This window comes from Nyctereutes procyonoides, unplaced genomic scaffold (genome assembly GCF_905146905.1).
Source record: "Nyctereutes procyonoides isolate TBG_1078 unplaced genomic scaffold, NYPRO_anot_genome, whole genome shotgun sequence".
Classification (NCBI taxonomy): domain Eukaryota; kingdom Metazoa; phylum Chordata; class Mammalia; order Carnivora; family Canidae; genus Nyctereutes; species Nyctereutes procyonoides.
Window position 1 is genome coordinate 50929739 of NW_026575042.1, and position 24530 is coordinate 50954268.

Consider the following 24530-nt stretch of genomic DNA (forward strand, 5'->3'; position numbering starts at 1 on the left):
ACTACATCCTTAAAAGCAGAAGAATATTCAATTATTCTTACAATTTCTCTGCTTTTAATAAGATACTACAAGAGAATGGAAAATGGCAAAATTACTCAGTTATGAACACTTGGCAAAGTAAAATGTGTAAGAATTTAACTCATTATTTGCAAAGAAAATGTTTTCTCTTAGAGTACTGAAAAATGCATTGATTTTTTTTTGTCTTTGAACTTTCTAAAATTTTTCAAGATTTCAGTAGTAAATATGTATTACTTTGATAATTTTAAAGGATACAAATAATATTCTAAAAATTATTGGTCTCTACCTCCTCAGGCCTTGTACTGCTCTAGTCATTGAGGCTTACAGCCATCATCTCCCTGCCATAAATTTCTGATACTCCTTGATTGGTCCCTGGGCCGTACCCTGAACAATGCCCTGAACCTTTCTACCTCTTTCTCTTGCCCAATTGATACCTTCCCTAGCACTAGTCCTCATCCTTGGTTTTCTGATAACATTGTAAATTTGCACATCAAACTAGAGCTGGCTACTGAAATTCAGATTGCTTGACTAAAGTCTTGACAAGCTGTTTGGTTATTACCAGATTCTTCTCTGTGATGTCTAGGCCCTATAACTTGTAACCTCAAGGGACAAGCAGTGGCCACCTTCAAACTAACATCTCCACGCGGACTCTTCCGCCCTACCATCCACCAAATCGAAACCCTTTAGAGATTGTTGCTTGCTCAGGTCTGTTCTAAATTTTTCACTTTCATTTCCATTCTTTTCTCAGTTGGCCATACTGAGGCATTACTGGCCCTCTATAAAACAACTCACTTTCCTTGTCCCTCAGGGATCACACACTCATTCTGTAAGAGAAGTGATCACTATAACAATAGTTCCATACAGGCAAAATTAAAAGTTTAAAAGTTGAAAATATGGACTGAAGTTGCTTCAAGTGCTCAAAGAAAAGCATGGACTTTTTCTTTTCCTTCTACTCTAAAGCCCACATTTAAAAAAATTCTTTCTAATTTTACTAGCTTTGGGGTACAGTTGGCTAGTCTGTTCTTATTCACTTCCTCCATCCTTATGAATCCATGTTTGAAAATACAAAAAAAAAAAAAGGCTCAACCTACTCAGCAATCCAAAAATTGCAAATTAAAATAATGAGATTATTTTTTAACCCATCCAGTTAATAGAGCGGTTTTGGCATTGTGATGAAGTCTAGTGAGATAATCTCTCATATTCACTCTTTAAGGGGCTGGAAGTTATAGCAACCCTTTGGAGAGCAATTTGGAAGTGTGTATGAAGAGATATTGTAAATATCTCTTAATGCAGAAATTTCACTGATGGAATTAATGTGAATAGAAATCCACAGATTCTTCCCTTCCCTCAGACACCGGAGCTTCTCTTAGACTGACAGAGTGAACTTTCCTGCCTTTGCTGTGTAGAAGTTCCTTATCTCCATGGTCACACCCCGTGAAGGACATTCAGATACAATCTACTAGAGAAGTCTCTGCATTTACAATCTACTTACTCTATTACTGCTGCTCACTGTACCCTGTCTATGAGGTTACTGACAGAGCAAGTGGACCAAGTTAGTGTTAGCATTTAATCATATAAAAGCATTATGATCTTGCTTCATGATGTTAATTTGATGATGAAAACAAACCTATGTAAGATTTTCTAAGTTCTTGCTAAGACCATGATATCATTCTAATAAATTAATTTTATCATAGATGCATTTTGGCATGTATAATTTTCTATGATATAAATGGGCATTTCATTTTGTTGAGAGGACATGACTTCTTGTTAATAAATCTTATCATTTAGCTTAGCAGTAAATCAAGATCCAGACCAGTAAAGCCAAGGAATGATAATTATGTCTTGGCTGTGTTAGTTATTGAGACTATGAATAAAAAGTTCCCAAAAAGTCCTCTCATGAGAAAGGGAAATCATTAATATGACATTGTCATCTCTTTCTTGGGTCACTGTGCCTTTGTGTAGGAATGAAGTGTTCCCTTTACAAATATATAATATACATATTAGAATAAACTTCATAACTTAAATGCTTTTAACATTCAAAAAAAGTAGATAGCAATTTGTGCCTGTACTTAATTATTTTAGAGTATGTAAAAAGCACATAATAGAATCAATAGTTGCTATGCAACAAGGATGGCACATTTTAAAATAACTGCATATTTACTAATTGCCATAGATTTTTATTTCAAGTATTTCTTTGATGTGAAGAAAATAAATTAATGTGCATACTGAACATTTAAAATTGGTTCCAAATGCACAATGTTGTTACTTTTCAGTTAAAATTTTTGTAATTAAAAAATTTCCTATAGCCAGAGTGCTGACATTAAGTGATAGTCATGTGTTGATTATTACTTTTTAGTGTGATAAACAAATCCCAGCCAAATATTTTGTCAGATTATTACTAAAATATCGTCCCATTTAGGAACATTTTAGAATTGTACTACTATTGACCTCATTTTAAATAGTGCGTAGAAAAAATAAATAAATAAATAAATAGTGCGTAGAGCTTTTAAAAGTCAATAGTTGAATAAACAAACAGAACCTTCCTAGGTGAGCAGCTGAATTGATAGTGAAAATGCAGGGTAGTGGGGTTGGGGTTTACCTCAAGAGATAGTCAATTCTATCATCAAAGGGAAGCAAACAAAAAAATCTCAAATTTTCCTTCAAAATATAACGGGCAAATGGCTGAGTAATCCCTAATGTGTTTTAGGGTACTATTAATGAAACTTAAAAGAATAACTTGTAAAATAACAAAATTTGACAGAGAAGAACTTGTCATAAAAATATCATTGTACATTTATGCATAAGAAATGTATGGCTAAAAAGAATATGGAGAGCACACTTTAATTTGAAAAATTATAGCATGTAATTTTCAAAATTGAATTAATAAGATCACAAACTTTTAGATCTAGAATGGCCTGCAATATCATCTGATTTAAATCCTTAATCAAGATAATAAAAGTAGCCTCCAGTATTAGTGTTTACTATATGCCAGGCCTTGTGCTTTCCATAAATGTAATTTTAATTATTATAAAATTATTATTCCTGGTAGCTCATGGAAAAAAATAAGGCTCAGAGAAGTTAGGTTAAGTTGCCAAGGCTATATAGCCAGGAAATAACAACTGATACAAACCTTGGGGAAAAAAATGAGAGCTAAATACAAAATTCAAAACTTCTGCATTTGGCCTAGATGGATTAATAGAAGCCAGATTTACTCTCCCTCCAAAATCACTAAGCCACTGGAGAAAAGATAGAAAACAATGGTTTCAAGACACCAAATACCAGGCAACAAAAGACAATGATTCTTACAGACAGGAGACTTCTTACAGAAGTGAGCTCTGTGATTGCTCAAATTTAAAAGTTGAGAATATGGACTGAAGTTGCTTCAAGTGCTCAAAGAAAAGCATGGACTTTTTTTTCCTCACGAGAGAGGAAAATCATTAATATGACATTGTCATCTCTTTCTTGGTCTTGAGAAGACTAGAGAGATGAAGATGGCTAGAGTTCACAGAGTAGTGTTCTCAGCAGAGAGCTGCACACAGACAGAATGCTGGAGATCTAGAGAGTCCCCATTTAGTATATGTATGGTCAGTGCATATGTGTGGGGAGACTACCCAAAGGCAGAGAAAGACCACCTGAAAGGACAGAGAGGAGTACCAAATTCTCACACAATGCCAGACGGGAAGACCTATAATTCACAGGGCACTGGGTAGAGTTCTCAGAAGGGTCGTGCATCAGTAGGAGGAAAAAAATTAGCCTTAGATTAAATGCTGAACTGATTCTGACTTACAAATTTTAAAAAGAAGAACTAAAAAGTCAAGCTGATTCCAAGAAACTTGACTGCATCCCAGAACAGAGTTTAATAATACTCACAAGAATACAAAAATATCCAACATCTAACAAGGTAAAATTTACAATGGAAATTCAATCAAAAACTGCCATTAAAAAGAAAAAGGAAAAGAGAGCTCATAATTAGAGAAAAATTAATAAGTAAAAATTGACTCAGAAAAGCACATATATTAGAATGAACAGACAAGGACAATAAAACAGTTGCAATAACTGTATTCTATTTGTCCAAAAAATAGAGGAAAAACTGACTATGTTAAGTAGAGATATAGAAGATATAAAAAAGATTTAAAGTGAACTTCTAGAGATGAAAACTACAATATCTAAGATAAAAAGTACACTGCCTGGGATTAATGGCAGATTTGACATTCCAGAAGTTTACTGAACTTGAATACACACAACTGAAACAATCCAAATGAAACAAAAATAGAAGACTCAAAACAAACAAGAACATCAGTGAGCTATGAAACAAATACAGGTCAACTAGTATATGCATAATTGGAATTCCCAAAGGACGGGAGAGAGAAGAAAGGACAGAAAAAATATTTGAAGAAATAATGGCTGAAAAATTTCAAGATTTAATTAAAACTGTAAACCTGCACATTCGAGAAGTTCAACAAACTTCAAGCACACCAAGGAACATTCTAATCTGATTGCTGAAAAATAGTGATAGAAAGAAAATCTTAAAAGCCACCAGAGAATAAGAGACATATAGAGAGGAACAAAGGTAAGGATGACAGCAGATTTTTTTCATCAAAGACGGTATGATTAGGGCACTGGGGTGGCTCAGTCAGTTAAGCATCAGGCTCTTGACTGGCTCAGGTCATGATCTCAGGGTTGTGAGATTAAGCCCAACATTGGGCTCCATGCTGGGAGTGGAGCCTGCCTAAGATTTTCTCTCTCCCTCTGTCCCTCCCTACCCCTCTCTCTCTAGAAAACAAACCAAAAATAAAAGACAATATAAGCAAGAAGAAGGTGAGTATTTTTAGTACTGAAAGAATGAGGAGACTGGGAGTGCAAGCTGCCAATCTAGAATTCCATACAAAATGAAAGTATCCTTCAAATATGAGGGTGAAAGGCTTTTTCAGAAATGAAAAAGTTGAGCAACTATATCACCACACTGTGAGAAATGTTTAAAGAAGTCCTTTAGTCAGAAGAAAAATTATACCATATGAAAATATGGATCTATACAAAGGAATGTAGAACATCAGAAATGATAAAAATGTGGATAAACATGAGCCATTTAATTATTTGAATTTTTAAAAATATAATTAATTATTGAAACAAAGTATTGACTAATATGAGACTTATAACATGTAGAAGCAAAATATATTAAAAAATAACACAGTGTCTAAGGGAAAAACAGTATACTATTGTGAGATTCCTATACATGAAGTGATCTATCACGAGGAGATAGATTGCATTAAGCTAAAACCCTAAAGCAACCACAAAAGTAGGAAAAAAAATTATAGCTAACAAGCCAACAAAGAAAATAAAATTGAAATAAAAAAAAACCCTCAATTCAGAAGAAGATAAAAAGAAAAAGAGGAAAAGGAAAAAAGATGAGATGGATCAAATAGAAAACATATAGCAAGATGACTTTAAAAGCTAATCATATTAATAATCAAATTAAATGTAAATCATGTAAGCCAGAGGTTATCATACTTTTTCTATAAAGGACCAGTTAGTAAATATTTTTGTTTTGTGGGACATTGAGTCTCTGTTGCAACCACTCAACTCTCCCATTATAGCTTAAAAGCAGCCATAGACAATAAGCAAATGAATGGCTAAATTTAGTCCATTTTGGGCCATAGTTTGCCACGCTCTGGCTTAAAAATCCCCGTTGGATTGTCATGTTGGATAAAATTCCAAAACTATGTTCCCTGCAAAAAAATACACTTTAAAGAAATATTTTCATAAATAGGTTAAAAATAAAGGATGTACAACAGAGTATATGCTGATACAAATCAAAAGAAAACTAAAAGAACCAGGTTACTATAAGAAAAGTAAATTTTGGCCTGGGTGGCTCAGTCAGTGGGTAGCTGACTCGATTTCGGCTCAGGTCATGATCTCAGGGTCCTGGGGTCAAGCCAAGGGTCAGAGTCCACTCAGCACAGAGTCTGCTGAGGATTCTCTCTCTCTCTCTCTCTCTCTCTCCCTCTCCCCCTCCTGCTAGCTCATGCAGGCACTCTCTTTCTCTCTTTCTCTCTCTCTAAAGTAAATGAGTAAATATTTTCAAAAAAAGAAAAGTAAATTTCAAAGCAAAGCTATCAGAATATTTAGAATATTAGTAAGGATAATGAAGATCATTTCATAATGTTTAAAGGATCAGTTCACCAAGGGGACATAATAATCCTACATGTTATTCACCTAGTTACATGGTCTTAAAATTAAGCAAAGATTGTTAGGACAGCAAGAAGAAATAGACAAATCCACAATTAGAGATGTCAATAATAGCTGTCTCTCAATAATTGATAGAAAAACATCTGGAAAATTAGTAGAGATATAGTCTGTGGAAAATAGTGTAATAGTTTTTTATAACAATTTTTTAAAGGATTTTATTTATTCATGAGAGACACAGAGAGAGAGGCAGAGACACAGGCAGAGGGAGAAGCAGGCTCCATGCAGGGGCCCGATGCAAGACTTGAATCCAGGACCCTGGGATCCTGAGCTGAGCCAAAGGCTGACACTCAACCACTGAGCCACCCAGGTGCCCCTATAACAATTTATTTTAAAGAGATATATTAAACAACACTTTTAACGAACATGACCTAATTGATATTTATAAAATTCTCCATTTAACAGCAGAATAAACATTCTTCTCAAGTGCACATGGGACATTTACTAAAATAGATCATATTCTGGAAAATAAATAACTCTCAATAAGTTTAAAAGGATTCAAAACATGCAAAGTATTTTTTCTGACCACAGTGGAATTGAATTAGAATTTATTGACAAAAAGCTATCTGGAAAGATCCCCAAGCATTTTGAAACTAAATAAATACGAAGTCCATCCCCTTAGTCACCACGCTATGTAGGTGTGTGGGGAGACAGGCTAGATGGAAGAATGAAACATGTGAGCCGGGGATCTACCAGAAACAGGTAGGTGTGCACACCGTCTCCACCTCGTAGTAGCTCTATGATCTTGGAGAAGGTACTTAACCTCTCTGGTCCTATTTCAGGATCCAGACAGTGTGAATAAGAATTATTATATATTATTATTATTATTATTATTATTATTATTATTATATATTGTAAGAATTAAATGAGTTAATACTATGCCACCCTACCTTGTATTGGTACCACCAAGTGAATAGTCTCTCCTTTCATCCTGAGTTCACTCAGTTCTTGGCAGGACTTCAATACATATTCTGATTCCTTAGCATTGGTTTTTTTTTACTGCAAATTTTTTGTATTTAAATAACCATCTACTTTTACAATATTTTTATTCAGTAGTTAATTCATAAATAATCTGGCGTGTTAGTTTTCCACCAGCGTTTGCTTTTAATTTTTGGAAAACAGCAAAATAATTTATTTTTAGGAGATATATTTTTAAAAATTATATAGGTACCCATCAAATATACACAAGCCGGCCTAATTTCTACTTCAGCATCTGAAATTCCCTTGCTTTTATGGGGATCATCACTAATGAGTGATTATGTTACAACATGGTATTTGGCTCCATAGACAGAAAATTATCACAGAATCAACCGCAAATATCTCATGCAGAAAATAGTGAACAGACAGCATTTTACACATCAGTATTAGACGCGGGTGTTATAAAATAGTAGTTATGTGTTTCCATACAAATTCAAAGGGAGTCAAAAAACAACATACTCCGAGTGCTCTAGAGTCAGCAGGAAACCTTCACCAAGGAGAGAGTCTGAGCTAACGGGAGCTATGGATAAATAAAAAACAAAAAAAAATTAGAACCTGAAACCTGTACAGAGATCATTTATTTTAATTTGTGTAACTCCTGAGCTTGTATATTATTCATGCTTTGGTTTTCGAAATCAGAATTTCCCCCACGATTATTAAAATTACTATTAGCTATTATATAAAGTCATTTATCTTTTATGTAACCACCATCACCAAATTCATTTATTTTGCATAAGCACACATTCTGCCATCAAAGATATTTATTTTTTATGGTTTTTTTAATCTAAGAGATTTTATTTATTTATTTTTAAGATTTTGGTTATTTATTTGAGAGAGAAAATGAGCGAGAGTGCGCCAGGAGGGGGAGTGGGAGGGGGAGGGGGAGAGGGAGAGGGAGAAGCAGACTCCCCACTGAGCCCCCGCAGGGCTCCAGCCCAGGCCCCGGGATCACCACCTGAGCCACAGCCAGGTGCCCCCATCTCGGAGCTTGTACGAACCTATAAAAGACATAAACATGGTAATTGGCATGAGTACGTCTCCTCAATGACAAATAATACACCGGCTTAACAAAACCATCGGGTTTGTGGGCTCATTATTTTGCTCAAACTATTCAGATTACGAAGGAACCAGGGGTATCATGTTTCTGTGCTACGGTGTCAACACGTTCAGGTGGCCCTTGGCATCCATCGCAGCTTCCTTAAATGTTTAGAAATCCCACCTGAAGCTCCTTACTTTGCTTCCCTTTCTCTGGTTGTGCAAATTAAGACTCAACTCAGCAAATCACTCTTCTCTCTTCTACCTACGTGCTTTTTCTTTCCCACCTTCCTTCTATTCTTTTCTTTTTCTCCCTCTCTTTACCTACAATAGCTCGCTCCAAGGAATAGTGTAGGGGCAAGGAGATCTCCTTGCTACTTGACTCATTGACTCTGTGAGCTACCTTTTCTTCCCTGAATACTTTGTGTTTCGTCCCCTTCTAAGGACTCTACTGATTGCATAACTAGATTCTTCCCCATAATACATTTAAATAACTTTTTAAAAGAGTCTGTTTAAAGTCTTTCTGTTGTCTAATTTACAGTTTGGCCTGTCCCACTGGTCTGTATACATTCTTATTCTCTTAACTCAAGAAATCAGTCCATATTTTGAGAGATGTCTTTTTGTCCTAAAATGACTACTTGGCTCTACCAATTAACTACACAAGGAATTTTTTTTTTTAACACCTCAGCACATATTTCTCTTGAGCTTCTCGAAAACTGTTTTATTTAGTTGTATTTTTTTTTAACAGTGTCGTGGGCTATTAACTCTTAAAGTCGAACCTTGCAAGTTTTTCAAATGTTTTTGCTTTTGATATCCTCCTTTCATGTGTTCTTAACTGATCCATCCCAGTGTGGTTGGAGCACTGTGTGCTAATCAAATGGGGAAAGGGAAAGTCAGGTTGGAGGGGCCCGGGGTTGCCGTAGGCAGCGTTTGCCTTGTGCCCAACACCGCAGTGCAGGCCAAGGGAGGGAAGGGAGCTGGAATCCAGCCAGCGCTCTGCCCACCAGGTGCTGTCCTCAGCATGAGGCTATGTTCACCTAAGGACGGGGCACTTTTCTGCTTCACACAAAGTGTCACGTGGGTTGGTGGTGGCCCAGTGGAAGATCATGTTTAGGAGTTTTGATTTTATACTAACATATTGAGAAACCACTAAGAGGAAATAAAATAATCCAATTTATATTTTGTACACCCTGCTGTGTGTACCATGGATTGGAGAGAAGCAGGGGTGGAAGGAAAGAGGCCGGTGAAAAGGTGGTGGCGGCCAGAACTAGAGCGTTAGGAGTGGAAATGAAAATAAATGAATGGATTCAAGGCATCTGTTGAAGGCAAACTGAATAGAACTTGTGCTGGATTAGGTGTGAATGGTAAAAATGATGCCCTGTTGCTGACCTGAATAACTACATGGATTGTGGTTTCTGTGTCCTGACTGGGGAAGGAACAGGTGGGGAAGGGATTGTATCTAGGTTTCCGATTCAGTTTATTAGAGACACCTGTGGTATTGGCTAGCAGGAGGCAGGTAGATGTAAGTACCTGGAATTCAGAAGAACATCTGGTGGTTTTGTTTTGTTTTGTTCCTGAGTGCCCCCAAGGCTTCTCTTGCCTTTAGAAGTCTGAGAACAACACATTTCAGCAGGGCTATCACGTTCCTAAGTGATCCTTAACATCCTTTTTCTCAAACGATCCAGAAATTTATTTTGAGAGAGCCAAAATAACTACTTGCATTGAGTATAAACATAATCGTTTTGCCGTAGAGGAAACGCTTAGTCCTATAACTAGTGCAATAAACTCAACTGACCCCACGCTGGGGCTATTCTTCTATCTGAATTTTATTTAATTTAAAGGGCTTTATGTAAACTTTCTTAGCAAATTTTCTGTTTCCTGGTACGCTGGTTTCAGTGTTTCCCTGAGAAATTCATATTAACCTCTCTCCTCCTCTCGTAGTGGTCTGAATCTCAGAGTCACAGTCACAAGTCTGACATTTTCCTCCCAAGTTATCTGGCGTTTACAGTCATTGCACAATGTAAATCTAGAGCCAGTCTGTCACTGAGATTCTCTAATCTCACTAGATGAACAACCAGACCTGGATGACTCCAGTACTCAAAGACGTGTTCTAGTAAGCAGAGCCAAAACCAATGGTTAAAAACCACAGGGAGAGAGACGTTGGCTGAACTAAAGGAAAAACTGCCTAATACTTAGCACTGTCTGAAAATGGAAATGCTTGCTGGGAAGAAGTGAATTATGGTTTCTAGCGGTGTTGAGGCACAGGGCAGGCAATGGCTTGGGGAAGATCCTGTGGTAGGGACTCAAGCGTCAGAGCATAGACGTATTCTCCACTGACTAATGAATCCCTGCTCGTGCTAGAGCTTTATACATACAGTTTGTCCCGTTTATCTTCCTAATAACTCCCAAGGGAACTAGTTGTAGCTCCACCGGGAGAGGTTACAGTCACGATTTAAGATTATTCAGCTAGAATGTGGCAGAGCCAGGTTTTAGAGCCAGGATTTAAACTCAACTTCATCTGAATCCAAAGCCCTTGCTTATTCTTTCCACAATTCATGGAAGCTTGAGAAATGGAACTAGAGGATTTCTAAGGTTCCCTCCAGTGCTGTGGTTCTATCTGATCCAACATAGATACAGGTATCACTGACTTGACTGAGTTTTTCTTAATCATCCTTTTGACCTCAATCAAGCACATTAAAATGATAAACTGTGTCTCCAAAACTTTCTGGGATCTCCATCAGGAAAGACCATTTAAAAAAAATCAACATTTGTACTGTGTATCCCCTCTGAGCTTTCAGCAGAACTTAGTCTAAAGACATCAAAATCTTTTTTTTTTTTCTTATGGGATTTCTGACAGGGACTTAGTTTATAATACAAATATACAGAAGACTAAGATTTTAGTATTTCAAAAAACTGTCATGATAATATTGCCCTAGCTTTTCTATTCACTTTACAAGTCTTAGAAGGTCTTAGAAGATCTTGAAATATTTGACCCAAATTTTTCTGGCCTAAATTCTGAATCAGATTATTTTAAATTATTAGAATTTAAAAATTAGATTCATTAAAAAATAATATTAGAATTAATCTTAAAAAATTAAAGTCTGAAAATAAGCTTAATTTACTCTATTTCCTAGATTGAAGCTGAGCTTTCCAAGGAAAGAGCCCGACATTTAGTTGAATTTGAGGAGCAAGCTCTGCTTTTTAAGGAAGAAGCTAAACTGGAACTTGATATTGAAAAGGAAAAACACCAAGAAATAATCCAAAAGTATAAGAAAGAACAAGAGGAACTACAAACAAAGGTCTGTCATTATGATATTCATTATTATTTAATGGATTTGAAACTATAGATGTTGGTTATTTCCTGCCAAGAACACCGTACAGCATTTTTAACTCAGGTAGTTTTCCTCATGGTCATTGTGCCTTGGTTTTAGCTATGTAGGTGGGATGGTTTAAATAGTCTCCAGAATGAATAGCTGAGATAAATCATATAAACATACAAGATAGCTATGTATGGAATTTTTTTCTACTAAAATAAACTTACGTTTTTAAAGATTTTATTTATTGGAGAGAGAGTGAGAGAAGGTGAGAGAGAGAGAGAGAGCATGAATGGGGTGGGGGTAGGCAGCAGGAGAAGGAGAAGCCCATCCCCGCTGAATAAGGAGCCCAATGCACCAGGGGCCTGGATCTCAGGACCCTGGAATCATGACTGAGCCGGGAGTCAGATGCTTAACCAACTGAGTTGCCTAGGTGCCTCAAAATAAGCCTATTTTTAAAACAGCATAAATTAGGGGCACCTGGGTGGCTCAGCTGGTTAAGTGTCTGACTTTGGCCCAGGTCATGATCTCAGGGTCCTGGGATCCAGCCCCATGTCTGGCTCTGTGCTCAGTCCCCTTCCCCCTCTGCCCCTAGCCTGGCTCATGCTCTTTCTCACTCTCTCAAATAAATAAATAAATAAATAAATAAATAAATAAATAAATAAATAAATAAATAAATAAATAAATATTTTTAAAATAAATAAATAAAAATAAAATAGCATAAATTATATAACTAATAATTAATGTGGTTAGATATTCCAACACCTCAAATATCCAACATCGAATGATAACGAGGTGTTTTACATAATTAACATTTTCCCAACAACTAAAGCCTTTCTCCTTTAATTGCAAATATTTCCAATTCTAGATATCTTTGAAATATTTTGAAAACTGTAATTTACCTCCATAATTTCTGAAGCAGTATGTCCTAAACATAATTTTATAAAAAGATTTCATTTTTAAGTAATATCTATACCTAATGTGGGGCTCCACCTCACAACCTTGAGGTCAAGTTATATACTCTTCCAACTAAGCCAGCCAGAGGCCTCCTAAACATAATCTAAGGTTTTGTTAGGGTTGCTTTGTTATTTTAAGACCTGGGTGTCATTTATTTACACGCCTGTTTTTGTGTATATGTGTATATGTTTGTATGGATGTATATGTGTGTGTATATTAACCAAGACCCAATGGGGAAACCATACTCTGAATAACTCCTTAACAGTCTGTGTAAATTAAACATCAAATGGGACTTAGTGGCCCCTCCTTTGGTGTACAGGAGATATGGTACAGCCTTTTCAACAGCACTCTGAATGATAGGCAGGGCCGGCTGCGGGAATACGTGACAAATATAGTATCACGGGGGCCTCGTACTCAAAAAGACCTCCTACCACTTGAGTTTAATGATCTGCAGATGTTTTCTTGAAATTCTTAATAACTTTATCTTTGAATTTGTGTTTTGTAAGTAGAGTCCTATTGGGAGAATGGACTAGTTCTCCTAGACTAGTTTTCTCTGAGAGAGGCCTCTTATGGCAGGCCCCAACTTGCCAGGGGTTATGGTTTTTCAAAAGAAGTCTTAAATCCAGATTTTGCAAGTGAATTCTCTTGATTTTTAAAAGCTGACTCCCTTTTTGAAGAGATGAAAACATATTTGTGCCGGTGGGAGCCTCATCTCCCAAGGATAACCTGGTCTATTTCAGTGTGGACTTGCCTCTGAATGATGGAAACTGCTGCTCAGACCTAGCGAGGACCCTCTTCCTTCCCAGATTAATTGTATATAATGGAATATTAATTTAATTTTTAGTTACTAAGTACAAATAGATTTCTTGCAAAAGTTATTCTTAATGTAAATTTAACATTTGAAACAAATTTTGGATACATAACTCTTAAGTAATAGTTCACAAAGTCCTTGGAACTTTGGTCTATGAATGTTTTCCAGATGCTTCATAAACTGGTTTCTTGTTGTACTAATATTTATAATATGACAATATCCGTAGCATAAATAAAAAGGATATGTTTCATCAAAAGCAGCTTTGGTCTTCCCGGTTTGTTTTCTGTTCTTTGTTTTGTTTTTTAAGGAGAAAGAAAACAAGCAGCCTTTTTCCTTCCAAAGACTCCCATGACTCTCTGGAAAAGCTGTTCATCTTCTCTTATCTCTTTATCTCTCATTCTCTCATCTCTTTATCTAGAGGTACCACCTTGAGAGACAATATATTTTCAAAGTGTTCTGGTATTCTTTAGACTTGCACAGTCTAATATGTTAGCCATGTGTAGCTACTTTAATTTCAATTAATAAAAACTAAATAAAATTTAAAATTCAGTTCCTCAGTCACATTAGCCACATTTTAAAATGCTCACTAGCCGGTCCTGGCAAGCCAGAGCCTATTGAGTGCGTCTCTTCCCAGCTCCACAATTGGTGATGTCACCTTGGAATTGGCCATGGTGAGAATATTTACACCATGGAGACTAGATACAAATCTGGCTTTGTGTTTATGTGAGTCAGTTGCTAAACATGCACTGACATACTACTGTCAGTAGGCACATGTGGCTAGTGGCTACCATATTGGACATCACAGAATATCATCACAGAAAGTTCTGTTGGGCAGTACTGCTTTAGAAGGTATAGTACCTGGAGTACCTCCAGTCATCATATATAAGAAAGAAAAAAATAAATCAGAGGAAAACTCATTGCTATGGTGTGAGTAGACTATAACTGTGGTGCGCCCCTACGTGCATCCCCAAACATCAGGCATTTCTAGGTCCCAAAGCCACCACATACTGAATCCAAACAGGTCCTTGGATCAAAACTTGAGCTGTCCTTGGTAGCTCAGTCTAGACACAGAGATTTGTATATTTCCAAGGATGCTCAAGTGATTAATATGCAATTCTATTTTACATAGTAAAAATACACTTTAACTTTTAAAAAAGAAGATCTTGGAGGCCTGTATAATGTCATAGGATTTGTTTTCATCTGGTTGGAAGAGAATACTGATTATTTAGAATAAACTTCTTAGAACCTTAAGAACTCTGTGGTTACCTAGAGATATTGCCTACAAACTAATTCAAACTTTATCTTACAGATACCTGACTTAATCGCAGGCGCTACTAGAGCTCTAAGGCTAGAAGTAGCCACCCTTGAAGAAAAACTCCATGAATCTTATATCCGATATACTGAAGATTCTGAGTCGAAGGAGAGAGAAATCGAAAACCTTAAAAATCTGGTTGCAGACTTTGAATCCCGTTTGAAGAAGGAAATTGATAGTAATGATTCTGTGTCAGAGGACTTCAGGAAGGAAATGAAGCAGAAGTCGGACGAGCTAGAAAGAGTAATGCTGGCACAAACACAACTGATACAGCAGTTTAACCAGTCCCAGGAACAGGTAGGAAGCAGCTGATGGTGCCATCGCAATTAGTGAAAAGAGCACACATTCTTTCAAAAAAATAGACCCGCAAACAAAACCATGAAAGGCAGCTTGGTGTCATGTAGAGTCGGGGACTTTTAGTCAAGGACTTGGAATTCCATCCTTGTTCTGTTCTTAACTAGGCAGTCACTTAACCTCTCCGTTCTTCTAGAAATAAAGCCAGATCTAGAAGCATCTGGCTTCCTTTTCTATAAAATGAACTCATTGCACTACATAATCTCTGCGGTTTCCTGGGCACCCTGTTCTACTATGTTGCAAATGACCATTTAAAACTTCTAAGACTAGGAACCTTTGTATATTTATTTCTTACTTGTTTTGACATTAAATCTTTGCCAAATAAACTTTTAGAGCACTTGCCACTTAATTTCGGAAAATAATTTTCTGAATAATAATCGGAAAATAAAAACAATCCATTTTATTTTATTTATTTTTTTAAAGATTTTGACTTATTTATTTGAGAGAGAGAAAGCATGAGCAGGGGGAAGGGAAGAGAAAGGCAGAGGGACAAGCAGACTCCCTGCTGAGTGCAGAGCCTGATGCAGGGCTCCATCCCAGTACCTGGAGATCCTGACCTGAGTGGGAGTCAGATGTTTAACCTACTGGGTCACCCAGGTGGCCCTGGAAAATATATTTTTAAAGTAATTTCTCTTTAGGGCTTTATATTTCCATCAACCTAGACTATAGGGTAATTTATATGTGTTGGTCTTCTTTCTTATGTATGCATGATTATTTCAGCAATCTTTTTTATCTAAACTGGAAAAGACTTATTTTGATTTGAATTTTTTTTCCTAAAAAAGTCTCATTTCTTAACTGCTAAGGCATTTAGGTCTCCATGATATGATGTTCCCTGTTTTGGGAAACCTGAATTTTAGTGATTCTGCTTCTAAATTTCAAAGAGAATGAATGAATGAATGAATAAATAATAAATAAATAAATAAATAAATAAATAAATAAATAAATAAATAAATTCCGGCTTAGCACTCAACATCTCTAGGCTTTCTTTCTTTCTTTCTTTCTTTCTTTCTTTCTTTCTTTCTTTCTTTCTTTCTTTCTTTCACTTTTAAATAACAGTAAATATACTACTTACCTCTCTAGGTGTTAAGGGGGTCAGCTCATTGAGTGTCTCCTGCTGGCACACAGCAGCACAGCCTTCCTGATAAAGGGACCTGCTTCATAGGCCAGGCAGGAGTGGGAAAGGAGAGCGCACATGGACTTAGTTCTGCTGAAGAAACCCTAAGAAAGAGAGAGGCAATGCAGATTTGCTTCAAATGAGGCAGGAGTGGTAAAACTGTAGAGAAGGGATGGCAGGTTAAAGGCAATTAGACCAGCAGGTCTTTCTAATGCTTATGTCACCAAAGAAATGGCAATACAGAAAGTAAGAAGTAACCTATAAACTAGAACAAGTAGAAAAAGATAGAAGGGTTGAATCCAGTTATTATATACTGAGCATCTGTCTATGGGTCAGACATTATGCTAGGCCCTATCTGTATAATTATGAACAAGACTGAACAAGACTGACCATTTCCTGCTCTCAAAGAAGAATTTAAAGACAATCTAGGGGATCCCTGGGTGGCGCAGCGGTTTGGCGCCTGCCTTTGGCCCAGGGCGCGATCCTGGAGACCCGGGATCGAATCCCACGTCGGGCTCCCGGTGCATGGAGCCTGCTTCTCCCTCTGCCTGTGTCTCTGCCTCTCTCTCTCTCTCTCTCTGTGACTATCATAAATAAATAATTTTTAAAATTTTTTTAAAAAAAGACAATCTTATATGAGTAATTAAATTGATAAAATATATCCAGAGGCATCTGGGTAGCTCAGTTGGTTAAGCGTCCAACACTTAGTTTCAGCTCAGGTCATGATATCAGAGCCATGAGATCAAGCCCCATATCAGGCTCTGTGTTGAGTGTGGAGCTTGCTTAAGATTCTCTCTCCCTTTCTCTCTGTTCTCTCCCCACTACATCTCAAAAAAAAAAAAAAAATTAAATTGACATCCAGAGGATAGAATGACCTAAACAAAAACTAATATATAAAAAGCATAGACTAAAGTCTTCAATATTAGCCTTAAGGACCTGTATTGGTTATCCCTTATTGCACAATAAATTATCCTCAAATTTAGTGGCTTCAAACAACAAACATCTACTCTCATAGTTTCTGTGGGTCAGGATCTGAATGTGGCTTAGCCGGGTACCTCTGGCTTAAGACTTCTTGTGAGGGGTCAGGAGTACGGTTTTGTCTGAAGGCTCAACTAGAGGAGGATTTGTTTCCAGGCTCACTTTGTGGTTGTTAGCAGGATTTACTTTATTATGGCTGCTGGGCTGAAAGCCTTAACACCTTGCTGGCTATTGGTCAGAGGACTCCCTCAATCCCTTGCAGCAAGGACTTCTCCATAGAACAACTTACACATGGCAGCTTGCTTCCTTCAGAGCAAGCAAGTTAGCAAGACTGAGATAGAAGACACAGTCTTTAACCTAATCTCGGAAGTGACATCCCAATGCTTCTGCTAAATTCTATTCATTATAATAAGTGAGTTAATAAGTCCAGCCCTCATTCAAAGCAGACGGATTGCACAAGGGGGTGAATACCCAAGAGGGTGGCGATAGACTGGGGCCATTCTAGAGGCTGCCAATCTCAGGGCCTCTGGAGGTAACTTTGGCAAGAGAAACTAGATTACAAGTGGAGAGTGAATTTATTTTTCAGACAGAAGGAGCTACGTGTGAAGGCCTTCCTGCTCATTAGCTATAAAAGGAAGCCACTTAGAGATGGAGTTTTGTTTTTTTCAAATGCACACTTTTGAAATATACAAGCCATGGGGTTGGCATATAAACAATCATTGATCATTACTGGGAAATAGAAAGGGATCATTCCAAAAGTAAAGTTACCTAAAGACATGCCTGGGGACAGATTTCTTTTAGCTGGGGTGGGATGAAGGGAGGTAGATTAGATTTTCCATTAGAAGTTAAATAATTACCATTAAACTGTAAAAGTAAATAATTAAGGCTGCTTCTCTGGTTAAGCATGCCAAAGTCCAGAATATTCTTATAAAAAGAGGAAATGAGACAGAAAAAGTAATAGGATTTATGAGTCAGAAAGAATAGAGATTGTACCATGTAAAGTAATAACACTATTATTTTGATCATACATTCCAGACACTTGAAATTTCTCAGGTTCTAGAGAAATAGAGCCACATGTAGGTGAAGAGCAAATTCTCAGTAGAATAAAGGTAAATTAATGGTCTAATAAGGAAGCTGATTAAGGGTAGGAAAGCCCTGTTCTCTTTCAAGAGGCAAAGATGGATGGACTTTGCTTTTCATTGTATGAAGAACATTCTCAAGGATAGGAGGAAAGCCAGAGCCTCTAAAGGGCAAACAGGCATTCCTGTATGGAGTAGGGATTATTGTAGAGCATCCACGGAGACAACAGGGGTCAAGAAGGTCAAGCAACAAAAGGTGCAGGTAAATAAGAAGAGAAAACAGAAAGCAAAACTGTATGGGAAATGTGAATGAGGAAAGAGGGCCTGTGAAAATTCTTCATATGGAGAAGACACACATAAAAAAAATTGGAATTTTTTTTTTAAAAGAAGAAGTCAGAAAAGAAACATAACATGTTAGAGAACAGAACATCATTTAAACCCAGATTTAAAATAATAATAATAATAATAATAATAATAAAATTTTAAAAAAGAAAAAATTTTAAAAATTAAAAAAAATTAAAAAAATTAAAAATTAAATAATAATAATAATAATAAACCCAGGTTAAAATAGATCACATGCTTCTTGCTGCCAGTTTTCCTTCCTGCTAGCTTTGTGTGTGTCCTGTCAAGACTGTGCGGCCTGTCCCCACTATTGGGGGGCTTGTTGTAATCCAGAAGAAGAATGTGGTAAATCCAAAAGAGAAGGAAGAAGAGAAGGAGGAGAAGGAGAAGAAGAAGAAGAAAAAAAAATTACATACAAGTACCAAAGGAAAACCAGTACAGAGTGTTCAATATTTTTGTTGTCTTAAGATTATCAATAATGAAAACAAAGGGATAGAAGTTTTAAATTCTATCAGTTCCTCTAGCAATCTAATAAAACTCAAAGACATTAAAAAATAAAAAGGAATGCTCTTGGTTAATTAAACATGGAGAATTGAATACAGATTTTTATCTATGATTCATCCCAAAACAGCACTAAAATGACAGTAAATTAATTAAAAGTGAATACATCCATAGGGAAAAAAGAATAGGAGAGGAAGGAGTTGACACCAGCTGAAAGACATGTTGACTGAATTTTGGAAAATAATTAGGAAGTAATTCGTAGACTGCAAGATGTTGAAACCTAATGCCTGTGGGGATTGGGGAAGTAGGGTAGAACCCTAAAAGCAGCAAATCCAGTTATGTGACACAACACTGGAAAGGCTCAGGAATTCAAGACACCAGATTCTTCTGAAAGAGAGAAGAGTAGATCTGAAAATAGGATTGTTTGAATGATTGTAAAAGGACCAGATAGATCCTCAGATGCCCTCCCAAACCCCTAAGCAAACCTCAGTCACCATTCTGGCAGGATACCAAAGATTTACACTCTAGAAAAACTGAATGTGAGGGGCTTTGGACCTGAGGATACAGAACAACAGAATAGGGGATAAGGCTGGAATGAAAATCTGTATCTTAAAAAGTGAGACCTTCTGGTTCACTTTACCACTTACTTACCAGAACACAGACAAATAGGTTTATATATCAACAGCTAAGAAATTGGAAGAGCCTTCTCTGGAGATATGAGGAAGAAAGAAAAGAAAAGAAAAGAAAAGAAAAGAAAAGAGAAAAGAAGAAAAGGGAAGGGAAGGGGAAAAAAAGGAAAGGAAAGGGAAGGAAAGGAAAGGAAAGGGAAGGAAAAGAAAAGAAAAAAGAGAAGAGAAGAGAAGAGAAAAGAGAAGAGATAAAAGAAAAAACCTATGGCTCCTGATAATTGGGGTCAGAGAAAATGGCAATTGTTCATGTCTTATCTACCCACTAAGAAGTATACCAATCAATAAACCCTCATCTAGGCACACAGAGCTTCTAGGAACATTTTTGGAGACTCATTTTTAAACATGAACAGCCAAAGGATCACCAAACATCCTAGAAACACCTCTAATATGAGACAGAAACAAGGATCAAACAAATAAGCAAAAAAAAAAAAAAAAAAAAAAACCACCACCAAAAAACAAAGAAATACCCAATGCAGAATAAAAAGACATAAAATAAAGCAGGGAGCAAACGTGAGCTTCAAAAAAGAGCATAATTAACATCCTAAGAGAGAAAAGAAAAGATACTGAACCCATGGAACATGAACAGGAGGCTATGAAAAAAGAATAAGAATAAATATAAGATATAAAAGCTAAAGTAAAAAATTCAATACTTGAGTTAGATGATAAAAATGATTAAATCTCCCGGAAGGTAAAAAAAAAAAAAAAGAAAGAAAGAAAAAGAAAAAAAGCATAGATAAAGAAAATTAGGAAAAGAAAGAGGAGATTTGGAGAGAACAGAGAAAGTGGAAGAAAATTACCCAGAAATTAATCAAGATAATTCCCAAGCCCTGAAGGACATGTACTTCTACATAATGGATGGTAATGGGTGATAAAGCAACCACACCAAAGCACTTCATCATGAAATAGCAATATGTTAAGGATAAACATAAGTACTTAGGAAGTTTCGGGGAGAGGGGAGCAGAGTAGGAGGGCAGGTTGCTTAAAAAGGATCAGGAATCAAAATGGCCTCAGAATTCTTAACAATAGCAGTAGAATTTAGAAGACAATGGTTTCCACATTCTGAATTAAAACTATTTTCAACCTAGAATTCTATAGCCTGCCAAATGATGGATCAAGCAAGTGTCAAATAAGGATATTCTCAGATACTAGAATTCTCAAAAATGATATTTCCCTTTGCAACCTTTCTTGGGAAGCTTTCAGATGATATATGACACCATAATGAGGGTGCAAAATAAGAAAGGAGAAGACACAGGAATCGGGAAGTAAGAATTCCAGCACAGGAGAGAAGTGGAGCGAATCCCCAAGATGATGGCAGGAAGAAATCCAAGCATCAGGGCAACAGATTTAGAGAACAACCAGGCTGTGTTCAGCAGAATGGAGAGTTTGTAGAAGTGCGTCTCCGAGAACAAAGAGAAGCTGGTAGGTTACATGGAGTGTTTGAACACGTTGAAAGGATATTTACATTTCTATAAGGGGGTTTGATGAAAAATTAGTAACCAACACCTAGAACCCTAAGCAGATAAATAGTGAGGCAGTAATTAAGTCTAGAAGGAAGCTTTGCAAGAAGGGAAATGTAATCATAGTTCACTGCATGGCTCAGGTATACATAATATTTATATACTGTACTCATCTAAAGTAAAATATAGATTTGACTAAAAATCATGATGGAAATTGGAAAGATTTTCCAATAAAATTGTGATAGGGATTTCTCCCAGAGGAAGAGAAACATCTCATGGGGGAAGGTAAAGCATCTAGGAGTTGGAATAGGAAGCTAGACCTTCATCTTGCATTCTATGAAGCTGGTAGATAATGGCTTCAAAACTGAAAAACCACGAGATGACCGCATAATGTTATTATTTGGGAATATGGAAATAAATATCACAAGAAACTGCTGGAAAACCTTAAGATGGTTATTCCTGGGTTGTAGGACTTGGAAGTGTGAAGGAGTGCTTCTTCTCATTATACCATAGTACTATTTTAATTTTTAAATGTGTGAAGTATTACTTTAATTAAAAAAAAATTTAAAACAATGGAAAGGAGTAATATATATATATATATATATATATATATATATATATATATATATACAAAGACCTAATAGAAAGGGTGGCAGAAGATAGGATAAAAAAGCAAAGTTGTTTGTTTGTTTGTTTGGTTTTTTGTTTTAAAAGGCAAGGTTTTAGAACATGTAAAACGATTTTTGAAAAATAGATGCTGGGGCACCTGAGCTCAGTCAATTAAGTGTCTGACTTGATTATGGCTCAGGTCATGATCTCAAGGTCATAGGATGAAGCCCTCCTTCCTGCTCTGAGTTCAGCGCAGCGTCTGCTTGAGATTCGCTGTCCTCCCCACCGCCACTCTCCCAATTCATGTGTGCGCGCTCTCTCTCTTTCAAAATAAATAAGTAAATAAATAATAAAATCTTTAGAAAATAAAAATTAAAAACAGATACTAAGAAGAAAAATAGAACAAAGGGATACTTTCTGAAAGAGAGGTCCTGTGGGAGATGGGGTGGTCAGAGGACTGTCTGAGGAGGTAATACTCAAGCAGATCTAAAGTGAGGAGAAGAACATTCCAGGCAGAGGAAACAGGAAGAGTAAAGGCCCTGCAGCAAAGAACACCTGGGAACCTTGGAAAAAGCACGGGGAAGCCAGCTAGCATTGCTGAAGCTTAGTGAGCAAGGAGGACGATGGTGGAAAGCAAGGTTGGAAGGACCAATTCATGCGGAGTCTGTAGTCCTGCAGCGAGGACTTTGGATTGCTTTCTCAGTGTGATTGGAAAGCCACCTGGAAATTAGGAACAAAGCAGCAACACGATCTGATTTCTTTTTAGAGGATAACTCTGACTGCTGTGTAGAAAACAGGTTGAAGGGAGGCAAAAATGAAAGCAGGAGCACCAATGACAAAGCTCTTGAAAAGATCTAGAAACTCATGGATGGTCATCGTGGTGAAGAAGGTGAGAAGTGGCCAGACTCAGGATGTATTTTCAAGGTAGAGGCAATGGAAATTGCTGATGGGTTGGATGATGTGAAAGTAGAAGAGGGATCAAGGATACCTCCGAAGTTTGGAATGTCAGCAACGGAGATGGGAAATCTAGGAAAGGAATACATCCGGGGAGGAATATCGAGAGTTTGAGTTGGCACATGTTAATCTTAGGTATCCAGATGGAGGTGTGTCTGGGGGCAGCATGTCTGGGGGAAGGCCAACTGCAGACTGATTTTAGGACAACCACATGCGGCTGATACTTAAGCCTTGGTACCGCATGAGATCACCCAGGGAATTGAGGCAGTAGAGGGTTGAGAACAGGCACTGTGACTTTTAGAGGCTGGGAGGAGGAGAATCCAGCAACAGTGACAGAGAAGGGATGTCTAATGAGTAGGAGGAAAACTGGAGAATGCTAGCAAGGACTGTAAGGAGAGAAAGAATTCATAGAAGGGAGCATGCAACTTCCATGGGGCCATAATCCCATATTCAAAGCGTTTCCTTCCCGTAGATCTGGGAATTCACATTATTTCATATTTTAGAAACTTAGTAGGGCAGGCCCTCCCATGCAATAACAGTAATATTTCTGCAGTGAAGCATAGGAATGGCCTCACGGAGTAAAATGAAGATTATCAGTCCAGTCAGATTTTATTACCAAAGATAATGAGTCACGCAATTTTTTTTTCTTTTCAGAACTTTGTGGAAGTCTAAATTGTGGCTAATGGATTGTGGATGTGTACTTACTCTCTTGCCAACAGCTATTTTTTGCTGGTTTTGTTCCTTCACCTGACCATCACTTGGGATCTTGGATATGATTTTGTTTAGAAAACAAAAAAAAGGAGAGTGCATAAGGTTGCTCTGTAGGATTAGAGACCCAGAGAGATGATAAGAGAAAGCAAAGGAAGAATTTTCCCCACACTGTCTACAGTGGTTACCTTTTGGGAGATAAGAAGAGATGGAGGGGGTTTCATGTCTTAAACTTTTTTAAAAATTTGGGGATCATGGGTGACTTTAAAACTTTTTGGTGTTTTAAAAATATTTTTCAAATATTAGATCTATTAAAGAGAGAAAACCCATATATTTAGGAAAGTTTACTAACAAATCTGGCCATGATGGATTTATGTGAACTCAAGGATTAAATCTGAGGAACACAGGGTATTTGCAATCACAAACAGCTCTTCTTGCAGGAGGGATTTGCTTAGTTTTAGGACGTACATTTTCTATATATATTCTCATATTCAACTGATATAGATAAAATGGCACACATTTCTCTGGTAATTCCGTTTATGAGAAAAAGTACCAGTTGGTATATTAACAAACGAGTAGTTCTCAAGTTTGGGACCAAATAAAATCAGAACATCTGAATCGCTTCTCTAACCTCTGGCTCCCTAGGGAGCAGGGGGAGAACTGGAGAAGCTTCTAGGAGCCACAGGAGTGGGGAGAAGCAGTGGAGGGAGGGGGAGAGCCAAACAAGGAGGCCCTGCACATGGTGGAGACCATTTGTCCTGATGCAAAGTGCAGAAAATTGACAGAATGAGAAAAAATACAGAAAAAAAAATGGTTTCTGTCGTGTTTAATTAATACCAACCAAGTCCTAAGTAGATTCTTGACTTAGAAAAATGAATCCTGAACTCTGAGCCTTCATGGGTTCTTCCTCCCCATCCTGAAAAATCTGCTCTTGGAGCATATTAGTTGAAGGGATTATTTCCCAATTTCTCCTTCGGTTTGGCTGTATCAGCAGTGGTTATTCCACGGTGCCCGTTATGTCCGTGAGCGTAGGAATACAATTTTAGAGCAACCCGCCTAACATCCATCTTCTTTTTT

The 24530-nt window shown here is 37.1% G+C and overlaps 1 protein-coding gene across 1 annotated transcript in view; it reads left to right on the plus strand.

The window, feature by feature from the left end:
* The window catches only part of LEKR1 (leucine, glutamate and lysine rich 1), a 165878-nt gene that overhangs the window by 136297 nt on the left and 5051 nt on the right, over window positions 1-24530 (plus strand). Inside the window, exons 11-12 of the mRNA XM_055321383.1 lie at window positions 11409-11573; window positions 14666-14965. Coding sequence (XP_055177358.1) covers window positions 11409-11573; window positions 14666-14965 — 465 coding nt within the window. The remainder of the gene's footprint in view (window positions 1-11408; window positions 11574-14665; window positions 14966-24530) is intronic.